Raw genomic sequence first — 20,942 nt, 5'->3', positions numbered from 1 at the left:
ACGACCTCCTCGGTCAAATCCGATTCAACTAAAGTTGGAGAAACTGACACTTGCCAGTCATCTTTGAGCAACGGGGTTACTCGTAGTGATGAAACCAGTCTCTCGTAAGCGTACGAGTAATGTCGGTCCAAGCCGCTTCAATCCAACAATACTATGGAATCAAGAAAAGACTAAGGAGGGCAGCAAAACGCACATCACAGCCCACAAAAACTTTTGTGTTCTACTCGAGAATACATCTACGCATGAACCTAGCCAATGATGCCACTGTTGGAGAATGTCGCACGGGAAACAAAAATTTTCCTACGCGCACGAAGACCTATCATGGTGATGTCCATCTATGAGAGGGGATATTCGATCTATGTACCCTTGTAGATCGCACAGCAGAAGCGTTAGTGAACGCGGTTGATGTAGTGGAACGTCCTCACGTCCCTCGATCCGCCCCGCGAACCGTCCCGCGATCAGTCCCGCGATCTAGTGCCGAACGGACGGCACCTCCGCGTTCAGCACACGTACAGCTCGACGATGATCTCGGCCTTCTTGATCCAGCAAGAGAGACGGAGAGGTAGATGAGTTTATCGGCAGCGTGACGGCGCTCCGGAGGTTGGTGGTGATCTAATCTCAGCAGGGCTCCGCCAGAGCTCCGCAGAAACGCGATCTAGAGGTAAAACCGTGGAGATATGTGGTCGGGCTGCCGTGGCAAAGTTGTCTCAAATCAGCCCTAAAACCTCCGTATATATAGGGGGAAGAGGGGGAGCCTTGCCTTGGGGTCCAAGGACCCCCAAGGGGTTAGGCCGAGCCATGGGGGGCAACCCTCCCCTTCCAAACCGAGTCCAACTAGGTTTGGAAGGAGGAGTCCTTCCTCCTTTTCCCACCTCCTCTTTTTTTTCTCTTTGATTTTCTTCCTATGGCGCATAGGGCCTTCTTGGGCTGTCCCACCAGCCCACTAAGGGCTGGTGCGCCACCCCCAAGGCCTATGGGCTTCCCCGGGGTGGGTTGCCCCCCCCCCCCCGGTGAACACCCGGAACCCATTCGTCATTCCCGGTACATTCCCGGTAACTCCGAAAACCTTCCGGTAATCAAATGAGGTCATCCTATATATCAATCTTCGTTTCCGGACCATTTCGTAAACCCTCGTGACGTCCGTGATCTCATCCGGGACTCCGAACAACATTCGGTAACCAACCATATAACTCAAATACGCATAAAACAACGTCGAACCTTAAGTGTGCAGACCCTGCGGGTTCGAGAACTATGTAGACATGACCCGAGTGACTCCTCGGTCAATATCCAATAGCGGGACCTGGATGCCATATTGGATCCCACATATTCTACGAAGATCTTATCGTTTGAACCTCAGTGCCAAGGATTCATATAATCCCGTATGTCATTCCCTTTGTCCTTCGGTATGTTACTTGCCCGAGATTCGATCGTCAGTATCCGCATACCTATTTCAATCTCGTTTACCGGCAAGTCTCTTTACTCGTTCCGTAATACAAGATCCCGCAACTTACACTAAGTCACATTGCTTGCAAGGCTTGTGTGTGATGTTGTATTACCGAGTGGGCCCCGAGATACCTCTCCGTCACACGGAGTGACAAATCCCAGTCTCGATCCATACTAACTCAACGAACACCTTCGGAGATTCCTGTAGAGCATCTTTATAGTCACCCAGTTACGTTGCGACGTTTGATACACACAAAGCATTCCTCCGGTGTCAGTGAGTTATATGATCTCATGGTCATAGGAACAAATACTTGACACGCAGAAAACAGTAGCAACAAAATGACACGATCAACATGCTACGTCTATTAGTTTGGGTCTAGTTCATCACGTGATTCTCCTAATGACGTGATCCAGTTATCAAGCAACAACACCTTGTTCATAATCAGAAGACCCTGACTATCTTTGATCAACTGGCTAGCCAACTAGAGGCTTGCTAGGGACAGTGTTTTGTCTATGTATCCACACATGTATATAAGTCTTCATTCAATACAATTATAGCATGGATAATAAACGATTATCTTGATACAGGAATTATAATAATAACTATATTTATTATTGCCTCTAGGGCATAATTCCAACAGAAGGATGATCTTCTCCACTTTCTTGTTGCTGGTGTTCTGGCTTCTAGGGATACCTTCCCGTATCATTTTGGAATTGGCCAAAATTATTCATTTTACATGTCACTAGTGCATAGGTTGAGTCCAGATGACATTCACCGAAATGTCTTGGTAAGAGTTTCCTAATTAAGTACGCTCCACTATTGCATAAATGGTGTTGATTACATTGCTAACTAGGTTATTATTATGTTCTTCAATAGCAACTGCCACATGATGTAGTGCCTCCGTTAATGGACCCAGAAGGTCAAATGAGAATTAGAAGCCCGCTAAGGGCTGAGTTCTATGCTCCATACTTGATTAACTTCAAATCAAGATAAAAAAGATTCCAAATTGAAGCATGGAGAGAAATAAAGAAGGTTCGCAAGCCACAAGCTGGAGACCATTGGATCTCTGTGATTCATCATGGAGCCATAGGTCTTATTATGTTTTATGACATTATATCAAAGAGCGAGGACTAGGTCTTATGAAAGACAAGTTATTCTAGTTTATATTATTACTTGACATGATCGATTAATTAGGATGCATGATGCATATGATGACTATATATATATATATATATATATATATATATATATATATATATATATATATATATATATATATATATATATATATATAATGATGTTTCTCTGTTTTATTTTATGTCTATCATATGATAACTTGGTATATGATTAAGTTGATGATGAGTTGTTAGATGATCGATTAGAATACTATTGCCATTGGACGGAAATGATATGAAATGATATAGTGTAAAAAAGATGCATATATGTGCATGTAACTCGTGTCTACATTTTGTAAATATGTTCGACAAAGCACGACGGATGACCAAGCACGGAGATATATAAGAGAGGACACTTTTCTCTATTAGCTAGCTAATAACAACCTAAATTAACCCCTAAACCAGCCCCTTTCAAAAAAAACCTCAACTCCAGCCAGGTGCTGACGCGTGGATGCCTTTTGGTCCCGGTTGGTGTCACCAACCGGGACTAAAGACTCCCCTGCCTGGCCTGGCCGCAGCGGCCACGTGGAGGCCCACCTGTCCAGGTTCGTGTAAGAACCGGGACTAAAGGCAAAGGGCATTAGTAACGACCTTTTTGTCCCGGTTTCAAAACCGGGACAAAATGCCCTTTTTCTACTAGTGAGCTGATTTCTTACGTCATTTTGCGACATGCACTTCATCCTGAAATATACTCCATCTGTTCCTAAATATAAGTCTTTTTAAAGATTCCACTACGAAGTACATACGAAACAAAGAATTTATACTCTAAAATATATCTATTTACATCTGTACGTAGTCTGTAATGAAATTCCTAAAAAAACTTATATTTAGGAATGAAGGAAGTATTTTCTAGATACACCCGTTTAAGCATAGTTAATATGAACACATGGACTAGTTCCCTTTTGGGGTAGACGTCGTGATCCTCATAGGAAGGACCAATTGGTGTGGCTGCAGCGCTGCGCTATATATATTTGTCCTTGGTTGACATGTGGACAGCTTCTTACCACATGATCACACGGCTGGAATACTAGCCAGCTGGTGGCATAACACTGGTAGCAGGACTAATTATGATTACACACACAGTTATGCTAGTAGTTCTAGTAGTAGTTTAGGCGCATGTAGCTAATGTTCATGTTACCAACAACTCCCCCACCATATCGGTGGCCCGGAAGAGCAACTCCTCTAATCTCTTGGATCACTAAAAACGGATCACTTTACACGGGCCAAGCAAACAAATGTACTACGATTAATACATTTGCAGTGAACAATCCGATGTTTGTGAGAATGAAGTGTGGGAATGTGGGAGGATGGATTGATCTGTATGGTGGTGGTGGTGAACTGGTGATGATGGTATCCATGGTGATCTTCTCGGGACTTGGGGTCTTGGATGGATGGATGGATAGTCCCTAAAAACATAGAGCATGTAAGGTGGCCAGGGGGACAGCGTCCCTTCCTCTCTCTCCCTCCTACGGATCTGTTCCCTCCTGCTTGTCCCCAGCACTCTCTCACTTCTCTGTCCTATCCTAGTCCTGAGATCTACCTGGAGGTAAGAGCATCCATCCTCCTAATTCCATTTCTTACCCTATGCTTCGACATTCTTGACACCAATTACCCCATTTAATAGAATTTCATCCAAATTATCAAGTTTACCATTTTTAACTCCTTTGAAATTTTGTCAAATGGGGTAACCTCCGTGTGAAACGTATCGAAGTAGAGAGTAAAATTTGGAATTCACTCTATTACGAATTCGACAAGCATAGACGTGTTAAGTAGTATCACAAATCTGACAAGCGTAGAGACCAACACAGTCGTCCAGCTGATCAACAACGATCGATCTGGGTTTCCACTAAGATTGTACACGTGACCAACATCAACATTGGATACCAACAGTGCGAAGGAGGCCGGTACACTGAGAAAAGGACAAGTGCTAGCTGAAGAAAGCTCCAAGGAATGGAGAGGGATACGATCCATCGATCGATCGAGATCAGGTGCATGCATACATGCAGGCATGATTGATTTATCTAGGAAGATGATGCAAATGGGTAGGTATCCTGTAATGAGTAGCAGGAGGAACAGCGTGATTGTATCATGTATGCATATTCAGATCGCTTCCAACACAAAAGGCAGGACGCACGTTTGATTCCAACATTTGCTTCAACAACAACAACAAATCAGAAAATGCTGTGGACCAGTGTACAAAAGGCACCTTACAATTCCTTGCCAAAAAAGGTTCCTCGCAATTCTTTTCCAACAAAAAAAATACTCACGAAAAAAGCCGATTGTCGAAAACAAGATAAAGTCCACTCACCGACTCACGTGGACTTCTTTTTGTACAAAATATAATTTCACCATTCTAACCAGGAGAGAGGTGATCAGATATCCTCGGCTCCCATCGGCGCCGGCGCAGGTCTGCCCCGCCTGTGTGGCCTTCAGGTCATGGAGGCGCGATGGATCTCGGCCCTCGTCGGCGAGAGGGCTTCATTTTTTCGGTTTTAGTGTCCAAGTTTGCTGGGGTGGCGCTTTGTTGGTGGTGGCAAAGCTTCTTGCAATAATGTTTCCCCAGCTTCAGCCCCATCTCAGCGGTGACGTTAAGAAGCTCGTGGGAGTGGTGTGGTTCTTGAGGATTTCTCTCGCGGTGGCGGTCTCCGGATCGTCATGGAGCTTCATCGGCGGTTCATCCTTCTTCTTCGGCTCTGGGATGGATGTGGTCTTTTTGACCCGTTCGACGACTTCCCATCCGCAACCAACAATGTCAAGCCGGCTCTGGGAGGAGCGGCAGCGGAGTGCGAGCTGTGAACGAGCATGAGCTGCAAATAGCGGGAGCGGATCCAAAACTTGTTTTGTGCGGGTCAGGGGCGCGGGGTAGTCACTAGCACTGTAGATCGAGGGATGTCGTGTGTGTGTGGGGGGGGGGGGGGGGTGCGGTGCGCGGAGGCGTGCGCCGGAGTGCTAGCGATCACACAGGTGGCTATGCCGGCGTTACTTGGTGGCAGCGGGCAGACGAAGATAAATAGTGTGTGATGTGTTCTTGGTCGTTGGATGAAGATCTAGCAATACTAACAAAAAGTGAATGGCAAAATTCTTTTTCCACGTGCCTGGGTAATAGGCGCTCCCATTCTTTCCCGTTTAATTTGATGATGTTGTGAGATGCTCTAAGAAATTAATTAGGTTGGGTACATCCTCAGATATAGGGGCCGAAGAATGTGTACATCTAAAAATAGCAATCCATCATGTCGATCGTGGGGAATGTTTCATAATAACCATTTATATACAAAATTTTAAACTGACCAAAAAAAGAAGAAGAGATGATATGCATTCCATCCGCAACTCATTTCACTTTGAATCTATTATTGGATATATAACCTATCCCTATACATGCATGCGCTTAGAGCAAGTATAATAAGGTGACATAATCACGCTATAAGGATTAGAATATTATATCCTTATTTAGTTGGAGGAGAGAAAGGAGAAGAGAAGAGAAGCGAGGTTTTTGATGAGTTGCCAGCTGCAGCACGAGATCCAAGACATTTTATGAGATTGTAAGATGGGTAAAATACTATTAAACTAGCACACATTTAAAATTACTATTGTATATGACGGCTATTAGATTGACTGTATATGACATGACAACTCTTTATAACCGATTGTTGGCTATATTATTAACTATGTATGCTCTTCTTTACCTACTAATAAAGCACATATTGCTTCTGTGGTATGTTATTAAATTTGCCCCTAAAGTTCGCCAAAATTACGCACCAATGTCACCCGTAAGTGACAAAAACGATTCGTTTTTTGCACTTCGATTCGGCTCTTCCCTTCCGATTCTAAAGGCTGCGGTTCCGTATTTTATCACAAGAACAAGCTAGCCCAACCGGTTGGGTGCGCCTCCTCCCACCCAGGAGACCCAAGTTCGATACTCATCGTGGACTACAACCGTTTTTGTTCTTCGTTTTCTATTTTTTTTTCTCTTTTGCCTTTATTTCGACAAACTTTACACACATGTTAATTATGGATTAAATAAATGTCAAATTTGTAGACAAATAAGTTTCCATATATACAAAAAAATATACAGTCTGTATGGACAATAAATAATATATTTTCTTTTATTTTGAAAAATATTGATCGTGTTTTAAAAAACTTTAAATGTGCGTAGGAAAATGTTTCCGGTGTATCAGAAAACATATACAAAAATATATCATGTGTATGGAACAAAGTAGACATAAAAATAGAACTTTTCAAAAATGTTAATCATGTATTTGAATAATGTAAAACATGTATATAAAAAATATTCATGATGCATACAAAATATGTAAAATGCGTATTAAAGAAATTAGACATCAAAACTCAATAATATTTGTGATGTCACACGCAAAAAGAGTTTCTAATGTATAAAAAATATACAATGTTGTTTATACAAGCTTTACGTAAACAAATGGTTGAGCTTCGATTTTTCATATATATAAACTGTTTTGCTATTTTATTTTTAAGAATATCGATATTGATATGTAACCTGGAATATTTGGTATGCATGTACTTACAAATTGATTGTTTTCGATGGAGCTGTCTAATATGTTTGCAACGAAATTAAAACTTCACTTAGATTACAAATGCAAACACATATATCAGCAAGATAAAAATAATGTTCTTATGCATATGCTATCATTAATTAACAAAACATACTTTACCATTTTCATCATAATTCAAATAATGTTCGTGCATTTCAAGAAATTCCCAGCGATGACCGCCGGCCCTCTATTGACCGCAGACTGGACCGGAGGCAGAGGAGCCGGAGTCGGAGCAGGAGCAGGAGCAGGAGCCGGAGCAGAACAAGGCCCAGGAACTCTTAAAGTGCCAGCCGGAGGGATTCAGACTGGCGACCACGGGGTGGTGATTTCGATCAGCCACGCAGTGGCGATCTAGATCAGAGCAAGGTGCCCGCAGAGTCTAGAACTGCTGCCGGCCGTGACGGTGAAGTGGACCGTGATGATGTCGATAAATTGCCGAGGGATCCGAAGATTCTTCACTCCGAGGTGGTAATGGTGGAGGACGGCGCCAGGCATGAAGACGAAGATGCGGTGGAACCAGAGCACGATGGTGCAAGGCCTGAAGATGAAGATGCAGAGGTGGTGAAATCAGATGAACATGGTGAAGATGATGATGGTGTCACCTATGAATATGAATAGATGGAAACAGAGGACATTGGCCAGGACGATGAAGCTGCTGCTCTTGCTGGCCTGAATGATGCAGATGTTGTTGAAATAAATGCCAGCCACCAACTGCTCATGTTGGATGTTCATCCATCAGAGCCTGCTGAGGAACCGGCGCACACGCAGTCCCAGCTTAGCGACGTGGAGGAGGACACGGAGGCGGGCGTTGTGCGTGTGGATGCATGTCTGATTGAACCAGTGGCTGAAAACAGTGATTGTTCTGAAGTTAGAGGTGAAAAGGAGGCTCCGAAAAGTCAACCTGAAACTGAGCTTGAAGTTAGAGGTGAAATGGACGCTCTCCAGAGTGAACTTGAAACTGAACTTCAAGTTAGAGCTGAATTGAAGGCTTCGTAGAGTGAACGTGAGGATATAAAAAATAATGCATAATGATACATGAAGCATGTTGTGTTTTTTTTTTTTACCCGATGCAAAGCACGGTTATTTGTAATAGTAGAGAGTAATCGAAGATATCTCGGCTGCCGGCCGTACGTCAGTCAGTGTCCACCACGTACATCTGCAACAAGGAATCGGGCCATCGGCGGTAAGCAACAAGGGGGCCACGACTCTCGAGAGTATCCGTGGATTTGGCGGCTAGAGCTCACAACCTAGCTAGGCAACTATATATGCATGACGACACGTACGGCAGGCATGGATTCGATGGATGCCGAAACTACGCCTGGGTTGTTGCTAGCTAGTGCCACTACTAGCAGGAGACATGGCGGATAGAGATCCATCTATCCCATGTCTGTGTACGCAACGTCAACATGCACCAAGCAATTTGTATACTCTCCATGCTGCCTCCGATCCCATGCAACCAATGATGTCCACAAGCTGCAAATTATGTGAATTTGTTAGGGTTTCTTATCCATTCATCCGGGCTCAAGTCCTAGTCTTGACACGAATGCTCCGTCTTCTTTCAGGAGTGCTCATAAAAATAGAATGTGTATCTGTACATTTTACATTTACACACGCAAGACACATTCGGCCTTGCGCGAAAAAAGGAAGGAAAAAAAAAGTGCAGATCCACAAGCTAGCCAACACATGCATGGTGATCGATGGCGCCGGCGTCCAAGGCCAAGGAGAAGCTGCGAAAACATGCACTGTTCTCTCGATCGTCTCCACGGATCAAAGTTGACAATTTGACATATGTAACATGCATATGCCTGCTACCATCCATGCATGCAAGCCAAAGCATATCCATGCGTTACATATAAAACTACTACTCCCTCTGTGCTCGAATATAAGAACTTTAGCTACTCCAGCGGCTTATATTCCGATACAGAGGGAGTATATTTTAAGTTTGGATAATTTTTTCTTTCCATCTCGTAAATGATGGAGGAATTCATGCATTACTCTAGTTCACACTTTGTATGTATGTACCCCGGGCCAGCTGCCGTACAATGTGTAGTTTATGTTAATAACTTGTGATGTGTGGAGCTTGTTTAACTACGCCAACATTCCATCGGCTCATGCGCGGGGTGTGTACAACCTGAGCGCGCCGTAGTATAGAAATCCACGACAACAAAACTATACAATTGCTTGGATCATGTGCACGGAAGAGAACAAGTAAGAGCCCACCAGGTGTCGCCGTTACATGCACTCGCTAAGACAACAGGTTCCAAAAAATATCTCTTAATAAGTGTTTATTGGAGTCCTCTCAACAATTTTATTTCTCTGTTCCATAATTTTCTTCCCTAAAACCCAACTTGATCCGGAGAGGCGGGGAAAGCCGAGGAACCATTATTTCCATACCGGTCGCTACCCAACTTCACCGACGATTCCCACCATCGGCACTGCCCAACTTCACCGTCACACCCAAAAAAGTTGGCTGCCTCCTAGTTGTCCCATGTCTTCCAAAACATACAAAAAAGATTCCATTTTCATGGTTTATTAGGGCAACCATTACTGGTTAGATGTTGTCTATTTTTCATTGAATTTTTAGGTGAAGGCTTAGAAGAGGGGCAATAGGAATTTGGTTGCAAGTTGCAGTTGCAGAAATTGTGGCGGTATAAGGTATACAATGGCAATTATATCGTATTAATTGCGCCCGTGAACTATGGATTAGACTTGAAAACATTTAGGCGATGCATAGTGGAAATTCTGGAAGGAGGGAGTTATTCTCACGTGTAAAAATTTTAAAATCGCGAGCAAATAATAATTGCAATTAAAGCACTATGTATTTGGCCGCCTATATATGTTCCATACAAATATCGTATTTACTGTGCTCACAAACCATTGGTGAAACTTGATGGGATGCACATCGCTTTGCATAACAGAAATACCGGAAGGAGGGAGCGATTCTGATGTGTAAAAAGTTACATTAGTGAGCAAATACTAATTAAAATTAAAACACCATATATAAATATAGAAGATAATAAGTGAGTTATAATATTTATCTTATAAAATTGGACTAAAGATGACTCTATCAGGAAGGGCATACACGGCGTTTTAAAACAACCCGTTTACATGGCTCGTTAATCATCAACTAATGAATCACAATGTACTTTAATGATATCATACCTGGTAAGACTTGAAGTATTTATCAAGAGGAAATGATATGCGCGTCACCTCGCTATTTAGTGGTTGTCACATGTACAAATTTGAATCAGCGAGTAACAAATACAATTATAACATTAGACACGGATATAGAAATGACTGAGCGAACTATAATATTTGCATACGAGGCATTTTAGGGACAACTCATATACAAACTCATAAATCAATCTCCAACTAGCGACAATCAAGCTCTTACGAACGCGCTCAAACCCCCTCGTGTCTCTCTTCCTGCCCGCATATATTGTATTAAATGTGTTTGCAAACGGTGTGTAGAACACAAACATTTACCATAGGAGATGATACATGCACTCCGCCTTGCATACTGAAAATACATAACAGAAATACCAAAAGGAGAGAATAACTCTGACGTGTACATATAAATTGATGAGTAAATACTAAATAAAATGAAAACACTATGTACAAATATAGAAATGACTAGGCGAGATGTAATATTTCAATCATAAAAGCAAGCTATGATATTTATCTACTACTAGATGGATGCACAATCATATTTTTTTCGGAATAATAATAAAAAATCATACTAAAGATTTTACAATGAGTCGGATAATAACTGTCCAATTAATTTATGCGACTCTTACAATACGGTTTGAATTATTTATGTGCAAAGAAACAAAATACATCCCACCATTTAATATCAACAACGATGGTGAACTTGCCTCAGGATTTGCTAGGCTGCTCTAGACAATATCTCGATTTGAATTTTATGTTGAAGGCTTCAAAAGGCAAGGGCATCGAAGTTGGGTGGGGCTAATATTAATTTGGTTGCAAGTTTGCAGAAATTGTGGCAGATTAAGGTAAAAAATGGTGAATGTATCATATTAACCGTGCCCACACACCATGGATGAGACTAATGAGCTTTTATTAGGGGTGATGAGATTCGCCCCTTGCGCAACAGAAATACCGAAAGGTGTGAATAATTCTCATGTGTGCAAATTTGAATCAGCAGGTGAATAACAAATACAATTAAAACATTATGTGTGACTATAGAAGAGACTATGTGAGGTATAATATGTTAGGTGTATATTTATTAAGTTGGACTAAACATAACCCCGGGAAGAATATACGTATACCCAGCTCATTAGTCACCAACTAGCAATAACGATCTCCCTTGACACACTCAAATCTAATCGTGTCTCTTACTGCATGTATATAGGTTCTCACACACATATCGTATTAATTGTTCTTGTGAACCGTTAGTGAGACTTGAAACATTTATCAAAGGCAATGAGATGCACGCCGCCTTGCATAACAGAAATACTGGAATGAGGGAGCGATTCTTATGTGTACAAATTTAAATAAACGGGCAAATGCTAATTACAACTAGAGCATTATATATGTATAAATATAGAATATAATAAGTGAGGTATAATATTTATCTACCATTGGATATTAGTCATAAAATTGGACTAAAGATGACTCTCACAGGAAGAGCATATAAGGCGTTTTATGGACAACTCGTATACCAAGCTCATTAATCACCAATTGGCGACGATCACGATCTCCCTTAATGCGTTCGAACTCACTCGCGTGTCTGTTACTGCACACATATAGGTTCCCGTACATATATCGTATTAACTGCGCTTATAGACCGTTAGTGAAACTCAAAACATTTATCAGAGACAATGAGATAAATGTCGTCTTGCGTAAACAGATATACGGAAGGAGGGAGTGATTCTCACGTGTAAAAATTTAAATCAGCGAATAGATATTAGTTACAATTAAAGCACTATATATAAATATAGAAGATAATAAGTGAGATATAATATTTATCTAGGATTAGATGCATAGTTTTAAAATTGGCTAAAGATGACTCTTACCGGAAGGGTATACGAGGCGTTTTATGGATAATTCGTATACCAATCTCATTAATCACCAACTAGCGATGATCACGAGCTTCCTTAACACGCTCAAACTCACACGTGTGTCTCTTACTACACCATACATATTCATATTAACTGCGCTCGTGAACCGTTAATGAGACTTAAATCATTTACCTAAGGTGAAAAGATGCAAGCTAGCCTGCATAACGGAAATACCGGAAGGAGAGAGTAATTCTCACCTGTACAAATTCGAAAACACTTATTAGACACGATGAGAGCCTTGCATAACGGAAATGCCCGAATGAGGTACTGATGTGTACAAATACAAATCAATGAGTAAATAATAAATACAATTAAACGTTATGTATAAATATCAAACTTGCCAAGTGGGGTTTAATATTTCGATCATAAACCCTATGATTAGGTGTATAGTCATAAAAATAGACTCCCGACAATAATTGAAACTACACTACTAAAGATGATTCCAACAAGAACATGGTATAAGAGGCGTTTCATGGATAACTCATGTACGAATCGCATTAACCGATCACCTAGTAGCGACAATCATGAAAATACATAACAAACTACCGGTAGGAACAATAATTCTTACGTGTGCAAATATGAATCAACGAGTAAATAATAAACGCGGTTAAAACACAATGCATTCTTTTTATAAATGACTTGATGAAACATAATATTGGTGTAAAAATTGACACATGGGCAAAACGGATGATGTTGCGTCTAGTCATAGCTATAACCATCTATATTGGTCGTAATTAGCTAGAAATTAGGCAACGGACGAGTGCTATCTACTTTACGACCATTTTCCGTAAGGAAATTACGACATTTTTTGATCAAATTGGTCGTTATGGTTTGGGATTGGAGCCTCCCGAACAGCTTAGGACCAATTGATCACAAATGGTCGTAGATTTACGACCATTTCTGCCAGGGTCACTGACAAAAGGTCACTAGTTGACATATTTTCTTGTAGTGATATAGAAGAGAGTATGTGAGGCATAATACGTTAGGTGTATAGTTATTAAATTGGACTAAACATAACCCCTGGAATATACGTATACCCAACTCATTAGACACCAACTAGCAATAACGATCTCCCTTGACACACTCAAATCCAACCCGTGTGTCTCTTACTGCACGCATATAGGTTCTCACACACATATCGTATTAACTGTTCTTGCAAACCGTTAGTGGGACTTGAAACATTTATCAGAGGCAATGAGATGCACGCGACATTGCATAACAGAAATACTAGAATGAGAGAGCGATTCTCATGTGTAAATTTTTTTTAAAAGGGGCAAATGCTAATTACAACTGGAGCACTATTTATGTATAAATATAGAAGATAATAAGTGAGGTATAATATTTATCTATCATTGGATGTTAGTTATAAAATTGGACTAAAGATGACTCTGACAGGAAAAGCATATAAGGCGTTTTATGGACAACTCGTATACCAAGCTTATTAATCACCAATTGGCGACGATCACAATCTCCCTTAACGCGTTCAAACTCACTCGTGTGTCTCTTACTGCACACATATTGGTTCCCGCACATATATCATATTAATTGCGTTTATAGACCGTTAGTGAGACTCAAGACATTTATCAGAGACAATGAGATACATGTTGCCTTGCATAACACATATACGGAAGGAGGGAGTGATTCTCACGTGTAAAAATTTAAATCAACGAACATATATTAATTACAACTAAAGCACTATATATAAATATAGAAGATAATAAGTGAGATATAATATTTATCTAGGATTAGATGTATAGTTTTAAAATTGGCTAAAGATGACTCTTACCGGAAGGAGTATACAAGGCGTTTTATGGATAATTCGTATACCAATCTCATTAATCACCAACTAGCGATGATCGCGATCTTCCATAACACGCTCAAACTCACACGTATGTCTCTTACTACACCATATAGGTTCCCATACATATTCATATTAACTGCGCTCGTGAACCGTTAATGAGACTTGAAACATTTACCTAAGGTGAAAAGATGCAAGTTGGCCTGCATAACGGAAATACCGGAAGGAGAGAGTGATTCTCACGTGTACAAATTCGAAAACACTTATTAGACATGATGAGAGCCTTGCATAATGGAAATGCCCGAATGAGGTACTGATGTGTACGAATACAAATCAATGAGTAAATAATAAATACAATTAAACGTTATGTATAAATATCAAACTTGCCAAGTGAGGTTTAATATTTCGATCATAAACCCTATAATTAGGTGTATAGTCATAAAAAATAGACTCCCGATAATAATTGAAACTACACTACTAAAGATGATTCCAACAAGAACAGGCGTTTCATGGATAACTCATGTACCAATCGCATTAACCGATCACCTAGTAGCGACAATCATGAAAATACATAACAAACTACCAGTAGGAACAATAATTCTTACGTGTGCAAATTTGAATCAGCGAGTAAATAATAAACGCCGTTAAAACACAATGCATTCTTTTTTATAAATGACTTGGTGAAACATAATATTTCACCTATAAAAAGGCGAGTTGTAATATTTACCTACAATTAGATGCACGGTCATAAAAATGCGCTGACGAATAATCATAAAACCCGACTAAAGATTTTTACGACAGCTCATACAATAATTATTCCATTAATTCCTGTGATTTTTTACATTTACCCCGAGTAATATATATATATATATATATATATATGCCGATTTGGTCGCCGAGAAACAAAACAAATCCTGGGATTTAATATCGGCAGCAATGGTGAACTCGCTAGGGCCACACCACTCTTCTTCTTCTTCTTCCTCCGCCCCTCGATCGAGCCAGCGTCCCGCCTCGGGATTTGCCAGGCTGCTCTGGACGAACTCCTCCTCCTCCTCCTCTGCTCGCGCGCCCGTGGAAAAATGTCACTTCCGCTTCCGCCTTCCCTCTACTTATACCCGCCACTCGCCCTCCCGCCTAGCTAGGACCATGTCGGCGAGCACCATGGACGACCTCCGCGTCAAGAGCATGGTGTGCCCCGCAGGAGGCGGAGGGGAGGCGTCGTCGTCGGCAGCGGCCAGCGCGGCGGCGTCCAGGATCATCGCGCAGTGGGCGGCGCGGCGCCGGCAGGCGTGCGAGCAGATGGTGCTCGGCGGTCTCGACCGCCGCGACCGCGACTCGGAGCTCATGGCGCTCGCGCGCCTCCACGCCGTCTCCACCATGCTCGACGCCTCCTCCTTCCTCCGCGCCCGCGCCGACGCCGACGACGGGAGGCGCGCGCGGTCGCCGGAGCGCGCGCTCGTGCGGCGGATCGCGCGGGAGTGGACCGCCCCCGCGCCCGCGCAGCGGCAGGGGTCCCCGCGCGGCCGCCACGGCGACGGCGGAGCAGGCGAGGAGTGGTTGGGCGAGACGGAGCGCGAGCGCGTGCGGTCGGTGCGGGAGCGCGTGCGCAGGGCCAGCCAGGGCGGCGGCGACGGCGCGGACGGCCACGCGCCGGGGCTCCACGGCCGGCAGGCGCGCGCGCCGGGCGCGGCCAGGCGCATGTCCATGGAGCGGCTGCGCGAGCTCCAGGGCCTCTCGGAGCACCGCGCCGTGTCCTCCTTCGCTCACCGTGGCCGCATCCAGGTCCGTCCGTCAAATCAAAGCCCAACATCCCCATGGGGTCTCTCTGTAGTCACCATGATCGTCGTCCATCACCATGGGGTCCTCTGCACATTCCTGTTTGTAGTACCTGATGATAGCACCTGAAAAGTTCGCATCTTTCTGCCCCCAAAACCCCAGCTGTACCTGATTCATGCCTATTGCGCCTGCACTCCTCACTCTGGAAACACATGAGTGGATGTTCAACATTCCCATTGTGCCGCCTTTTGTGTTGGATCACGTGCACTGCAAGAAGCTACACATGTACTGATTTACTCCGTCTGGTAGTGTAAAAAACGTTCTTATATTATGGTACGGAGTGAGTAGATCGTAACTTATCTGCCAATTTAGAAAAATGAGCACCATTTTTTAAAATTTGCATACGATTTTGTGTTATTGTTTGCAGTCCGTTCTGCGAGGCAGGATCTTTCTTGGCGGAAGGCCTAGGCAGGACGGCGGACCGATTTCGACGGCAGCCGGACAAGAAGGACAGATTACACAGAGCCATCATCGTCCTGGCACTGGAGCAGAAAACATCACCAGTGATCAAGCAACTAATGGTGATCATAGCAGTCTCCCAGAGGATGACAACCAACACTTGGAGAATGCTTCTGCCAGCCATGAGATCCAGGCGCTTCAGCCAACAGAAGATCAATCCGGCAACGTACCAAACACTCATGACGCTCTGCAGGATGGCCATCTTGATCAGGAACAGCACGTGCACGGGTACCAAGAGTACTCGTCGGACTCGGGGTCCTCGGACCAGAGCGGCGAGCAGACCGGCTCTTCCTCCTCCGACAACGGCGGCGCGCAGGAAGAAGCCATAGCCTACGTGCAGCCGACACCCAGTGTGCAGTGGCGAGGGGAGTCATCTGGTGCCAGTGGCCAGGAAGCAGAGGAGGAGGAGGAGGACGAGGACGAGGAGGAGTGGCATGTCATTGATAATCCAGAAGCTGAAGCGCAGCAATGGCGGCCGGACCTAGGCGGCTTCGCTCGGCATAATCGCCTCCAGGAAGACGCGCTCTACGGCATGTACAGGGCCGAGCTCAGAGAACTCTTAAGCAGGTAGAGTAAAGTTAACATAATTCTTTGCATCATCGTGCTTGATAAAGGTCACATAATCATCTTCGTTTTGCAGGCGCAGCGTGTCTAATCTCCTCAGCAGCGGCTTCCGCGAGAGCCTGGACCAGCTCGTGCACTCGTACGCTCAGAGGCAGGAGGAGCATGACCCTCCAGCTCCACTCAACCAAGACCATGTCCAACACCACCGGATCCATGGAGCAGACCAGGCCGAGCACGCCGCGCAGCCTCCCGCCGGCCACAGGCCGCAGCGGCGCTGGCGGATGATGCCGCCTGGCCGTGACTGGAGCCGGCAGCCCATGGACCGCCCGGATGAATTTGTGAGCCTCCCCTCCTCCTCTTTCTTCAGAGATACCATCTTGTGTGTTGTTGCTGAAGAGAGCGGGAATGTGTTCGGCAGGAGGTCGACGAGGCCATCCACGACCTGCGGGACGACATGGCCGTGCTCCAGCGCGGGATGGCCAGCACGCAGCAGATGCTGCAGGCGTGCATGGAGATGCAGGTCGAGCTCCAGAGGTCCATCAGGCAGGAGGTCGCCTCTGCCATGAACGGCTCTCTGTCCCTCCAAGGTCTGTCAGATCACTCTTTCCCCTCTTCTTCTTCTTCTTCTTCCTCATCGATCTCCTGCCATCTATCTGTATCTATCTATCTATCCATGGTGATTAACCAGAAAACCATCTGGATTCTGAACTTGTGTATACCAGGGACGGTTAGATGGTATGATGACGGATCACAGTGGGAGCTGGTGAGGAAAGGGACCTGCTGCATCTGCTGCGACAGCCAGATCGACTCGCTTCTCTACAGGTCTATCCTTCTTCTCCATTTGCCATCTCTCACCTTGATCATGTGCCCACATTTTGTGACATTAGTTGCACAAAGAATTGCTCAGAAACACAATGTGACATTGCTTCATCTTCTGCTGGCATTTTCAGGTGTGGGCACATGTGCACCTGCTCAAAGTGCGCCCGCGAGCTGCTCCGCGGTGCCGGCAAGTGCCCGCTGTGCCGCGCTCCCATCGTCGAGGTCGTCCGAGCTTACAGCATAATTTGACAGATCTTTACAACAGAAGGGAAAAAAAAACAAGCAAACAGAAGGAGAGGAGTGGTTAGTCTGACTGGACGAAGGGTTTATGTTCTGACGGCAGGAGTTGTCTGTGTACTCGCTAGGGGTTTTGCTAGTTTCTGAAACTAGTGTCGAATTTCTCCATTGTTTTATTTCTGTGGCCTCCATTACCATGGCGATGTGCCATCATAGAAACTTTTAATCCAATAGCCTTGTAATGCAATAAGTTATCAAAGAGATTATTCGCTGGAAATAAGTATTAGTTCTGCCATGTGTTAAATGTCTTTTGGAATGTTAATTCAGTCTCATGATCTGTACCGAACCGATTGTAAACTTTCAGTTGAACGATCGGGTTGAAGCGTATGCCTCTTAATTAGCAGGGACGCGTGCGTGTTATATACATGTACCAGATTACATCCAGAGATTACAAGGCTTGAGATACAATGAAAGAATCAAATCGAATTCCAAACCCTTATCTGTACGGGTTGGTTTACATCGTAGCAACAAGCTCTATATAACAACAACAACAAATGAATTTTCTGTCAATGAACAAATGACAAACATAAATGAAATAAATCCAAGCAATTTGCTGACCACATCTACTATGTCTAAGCAAGCTCATTCCAAAGCAAAACGACAGTACAATAAAATTGTTTACTGGCAAACTGTCACACTCATTGTTCTTACCTACATTGTTGCATGTTGTCTTAGCCATTGAGTAGTTCAGCTCAAGTGATCATGGATCTTTGCATATCACCATTGGCGGCTTTGGTGCCCCTACTCCGCCATTTGTTCCGCAATCACCATGACCATGGTCTCATGGGGGTTGCGAGCACCACCACTTGCAGCAGTAGATGCTACTTAGTCTCATGGGCTGCGACTGCACGTGACGGTGCAACGGCAAACGGGGCAGGAGTTGCGGTGGCGTATCCATCGCGCGATGCAACGCGAGTGGAACACGTGGCCGCACGCGTGCGCAGCCCTCACGTCGCCACCATCAATGCGTAAGGGCTCGAGGCACACTGGACATTCGTCGATAGGGCCGGAGTTGGAGGTAGCGTTTGGGGTGGGGTTGAAGGTGGGGTTAGTGTCTGGGGTGGGGTTGTAGGTGGGAACGGAGGTGAGACTAGTGTTTGGGGTGGGGTTGGAGGTGGAGATGAAGGTGGGGTTGGGGTTGAAGCGGGCAATGCACAAACACACAGGACACGAGCCCCGTCGACGTACCCACCGTCCAATGCAACGCGAGTGAAACACATGTCCGCATGCGTGTGCCGCCCTGATGTCACCACTGCCAGCGTGCAAGGGCTCAAGGCACACCGGACAGTAGCCGATGGTGTCAGAGGTAGGGGTGGAGGTGGTGACGGAGGTAGAGGTGGGGATGGGGGAGGGGGTGATGACGGATGTAGAGGTGAGGGTGGGGGTGGAGGTGAAGGTTGAGTTGACAATGTTGCACCGGCACACGGGGCAGGAGCCCTGTTGGTTGAGCCACGGCTCAATGCAACACGAGTGAAACACATGGCCACAAGCGTGTGATGCCCTGACACCATCACAATCAACGCGCATGGCCTCGAGGCAGATCGGGCAGTCGCCGATGAAGGTGGAGGTGGAGGCGGAGGTGGGGTCGTCAGTGCACCGGCACACGGGGCAGGAGCCCCGGTTGTGGAGCCATGGCTCAATGCAAGACGCGTGGAACACGTGGGCGCAAGCATGCGGCGCCATGACGTTGGTACGCCCATGTAACGGCTCGGAGCACACCGGGCAGTTACCGAGGCCAGGGTTGGCGGTGGGTCCATGTACACGTCGGGCCGGCGCTCTTCGAAGAGGCGGTGGCGCGTCATCGTAGGTGGCCGTTGTCGCTACTGGAGGCGGCGATGACAGGTCAACGTCGGGGGGCGTGGCCGCTGTTGGAGGAGGCGGTGGCTCGCCATCACGGTCGGCCGTTGTCCCTGATGCTGGAGGAGGCTGTGTCGCTGCTTCAGGAGGAGGTGGTGGTGACACCGGCAGGTTGGCGGCGCTCGGGGCTGACCAGCCGGAGACGAGGGCGATGCTGTCGCGCATGCGATCGAGGAACGTCTGGCGGGCGCTCACGACGGCGCGGCGACGAGCGAGGAAGGAGTAGACGCAGAAGAGGACGATGCAGAGCGCAAAGGAGACGAACACGGCGACACATACCGGCCCCGAGAAGAGGTTGATGCCCGGCCGTCGCCCTGCCCCGGCGCCAGAGGACGTGCCGCCTACACCATCAATCGCTGGCGTCGGCCTGCCGACGTCCATGTGGACGCTCGACCTGCCGATGCGCCGGGGCGGCGCCGCCGCGGCCGCGGCCATGTATGGATCTCTTTGGGGCAAGCTGAAATGCAAATGGAAGAGTAGCTGGCAAGCTTGTATATATAGCTAGGCGGCCGGACATGGAAGAGCCAAGCTAAGCTAAATGCACTTGCACTGACGAACTCTCGTCTCACAAGTCACCGCCGCGTCGCTACCGTGGGACGGTGGGAGTGGAGCTGGCTCCCATTGCACTGACGTCCTAGCAAATACTGTGTGTGTTTGACATTTTTACTTTGCGCGTCTTGCTCCAAATATTTGTATGCACATATACGTAGGTCAAATGATATTGATATGCGAATCTATTTTTTGATGAAATAGTTTTGTTAAAATATATCTAGATGTGAGATAAGTATTTACACATCTAAATTCTAATCATTGATCTTAAGTGAAGATTCATGTGGGTATTTTTATTTATTTATGCTTGATTTAATCATTTAGATGTGTAATAACTATGTCACATCTAGATGTATATCCTAGACACACCCTCATTTCATGAAAAACCCAATGGTGCGACTTTAGTTCACTTCATGAATTTGAATAATCGTTTGTTAGCTTGTAGACAGAGATATACGTCATGTATATTATAAAGTGGAGATTGTATAAGAGTCTTGT

At 45.1% G+C, this 20,942-nt stretch overlaps 2 protein-coding genes across 2 annotated transcripts; one reads left to right on the top strand and one right to left on the bottom strand.

The window, feature by feature from the left end:
• The first annotated feature begins 16,269 nt into the window (after nt 1–16,269).
• LOC123447475 (protein neuralized-like) lies at nt 16,270–18,255 on the top strand. Its single transcript, XM_045124081.1, has 5 exons — nt 16,270–16,925; nt 16,999–17,260; nt 17,341–17,509; nt 17,645–17,744; nt 17,873–18,255. Exons 1-5 carry the CDS (start codon nt 16,891–16,893, stop codon nt 17,988–17,990), a joined length of 684 nt encoding a protein of 227 aa, XP_044980016.1. The 5' UTR covers nt 16,270–16,890; the 3' UTR covers nt 17,991–18,255.
• Nucleotides 18,256–18,864: 609 nt separating this feature from the next.
• LOC123450891 (mucin-2-like) lies at nt 18,865–20,330 on the bottom strand. Its single transcript, XM_045127936.1, has one exon. It carries the CDS (start codon nt 20,328–20,330, stop codon nt 18,870–18,872), a length of 1,461 nt encoding a protein of 486 aa, XP_044983871.1. The 3' UTR covers nt 18,865–18,869.
• Between the last annotated feature and the right edge of the window lie 612 nt (nt 20,331–20,942).

Source organism: Hordeum vulgare, chromosome 4H (genome assembly GCF_904849725.1).
Source record: "Hordeum vulgare subsp. vulgare chromosome 4H, MorexV3_pseudomolecules_assembly, whole genome shotgun sequence".
Lineage (NCBI taxonomy): Eukaryota > Viridiplantae > Streptophyta > Magnoliopsida > Poales > Poaceae > Hordeum > Hordeum vulgare.
The sequence above is the reverse complement of the archived record's forward strand: the minus strand, read 5'-3'. Positions and strand labels throughout refer to the sequence as shown.

What these genes read in the sequence shown, in the direction of transcription:
- LOC123447475 (XM_045124081.1), top strand. Translation starts at nt 16,891, where the DNA reads ATGTACAGGGCCGAGCTCAGAGAACTCTTAAGCAG. An exon ending in TGGACCGCCCGGATGAATTT is followed by an intron (nt 17,261 to 17,340) that starts GTGAGCCTCCCC and finishes TGTGTTCGGCAG; the next exon opens with GAGGTCGACGAGGCCATCCA. An exon ending in CGGCTCTCTGTCCCTCCAAG is followed by an intron (nt 17,510 to 17,644) that starts GTCTGTCAGATC and finishes TGTGTATACCAG; the next exon opens with GGACGGTTAGATGGTATGAT.
- LOC123450891 (XM_045127936.1), bottom strand. Translation starts at nt 20,330, where the DNA reads ATGGCCGCGGCCGCGGCGGCGCCGCCCCGGCGCATCGGCAGGTCGAGC.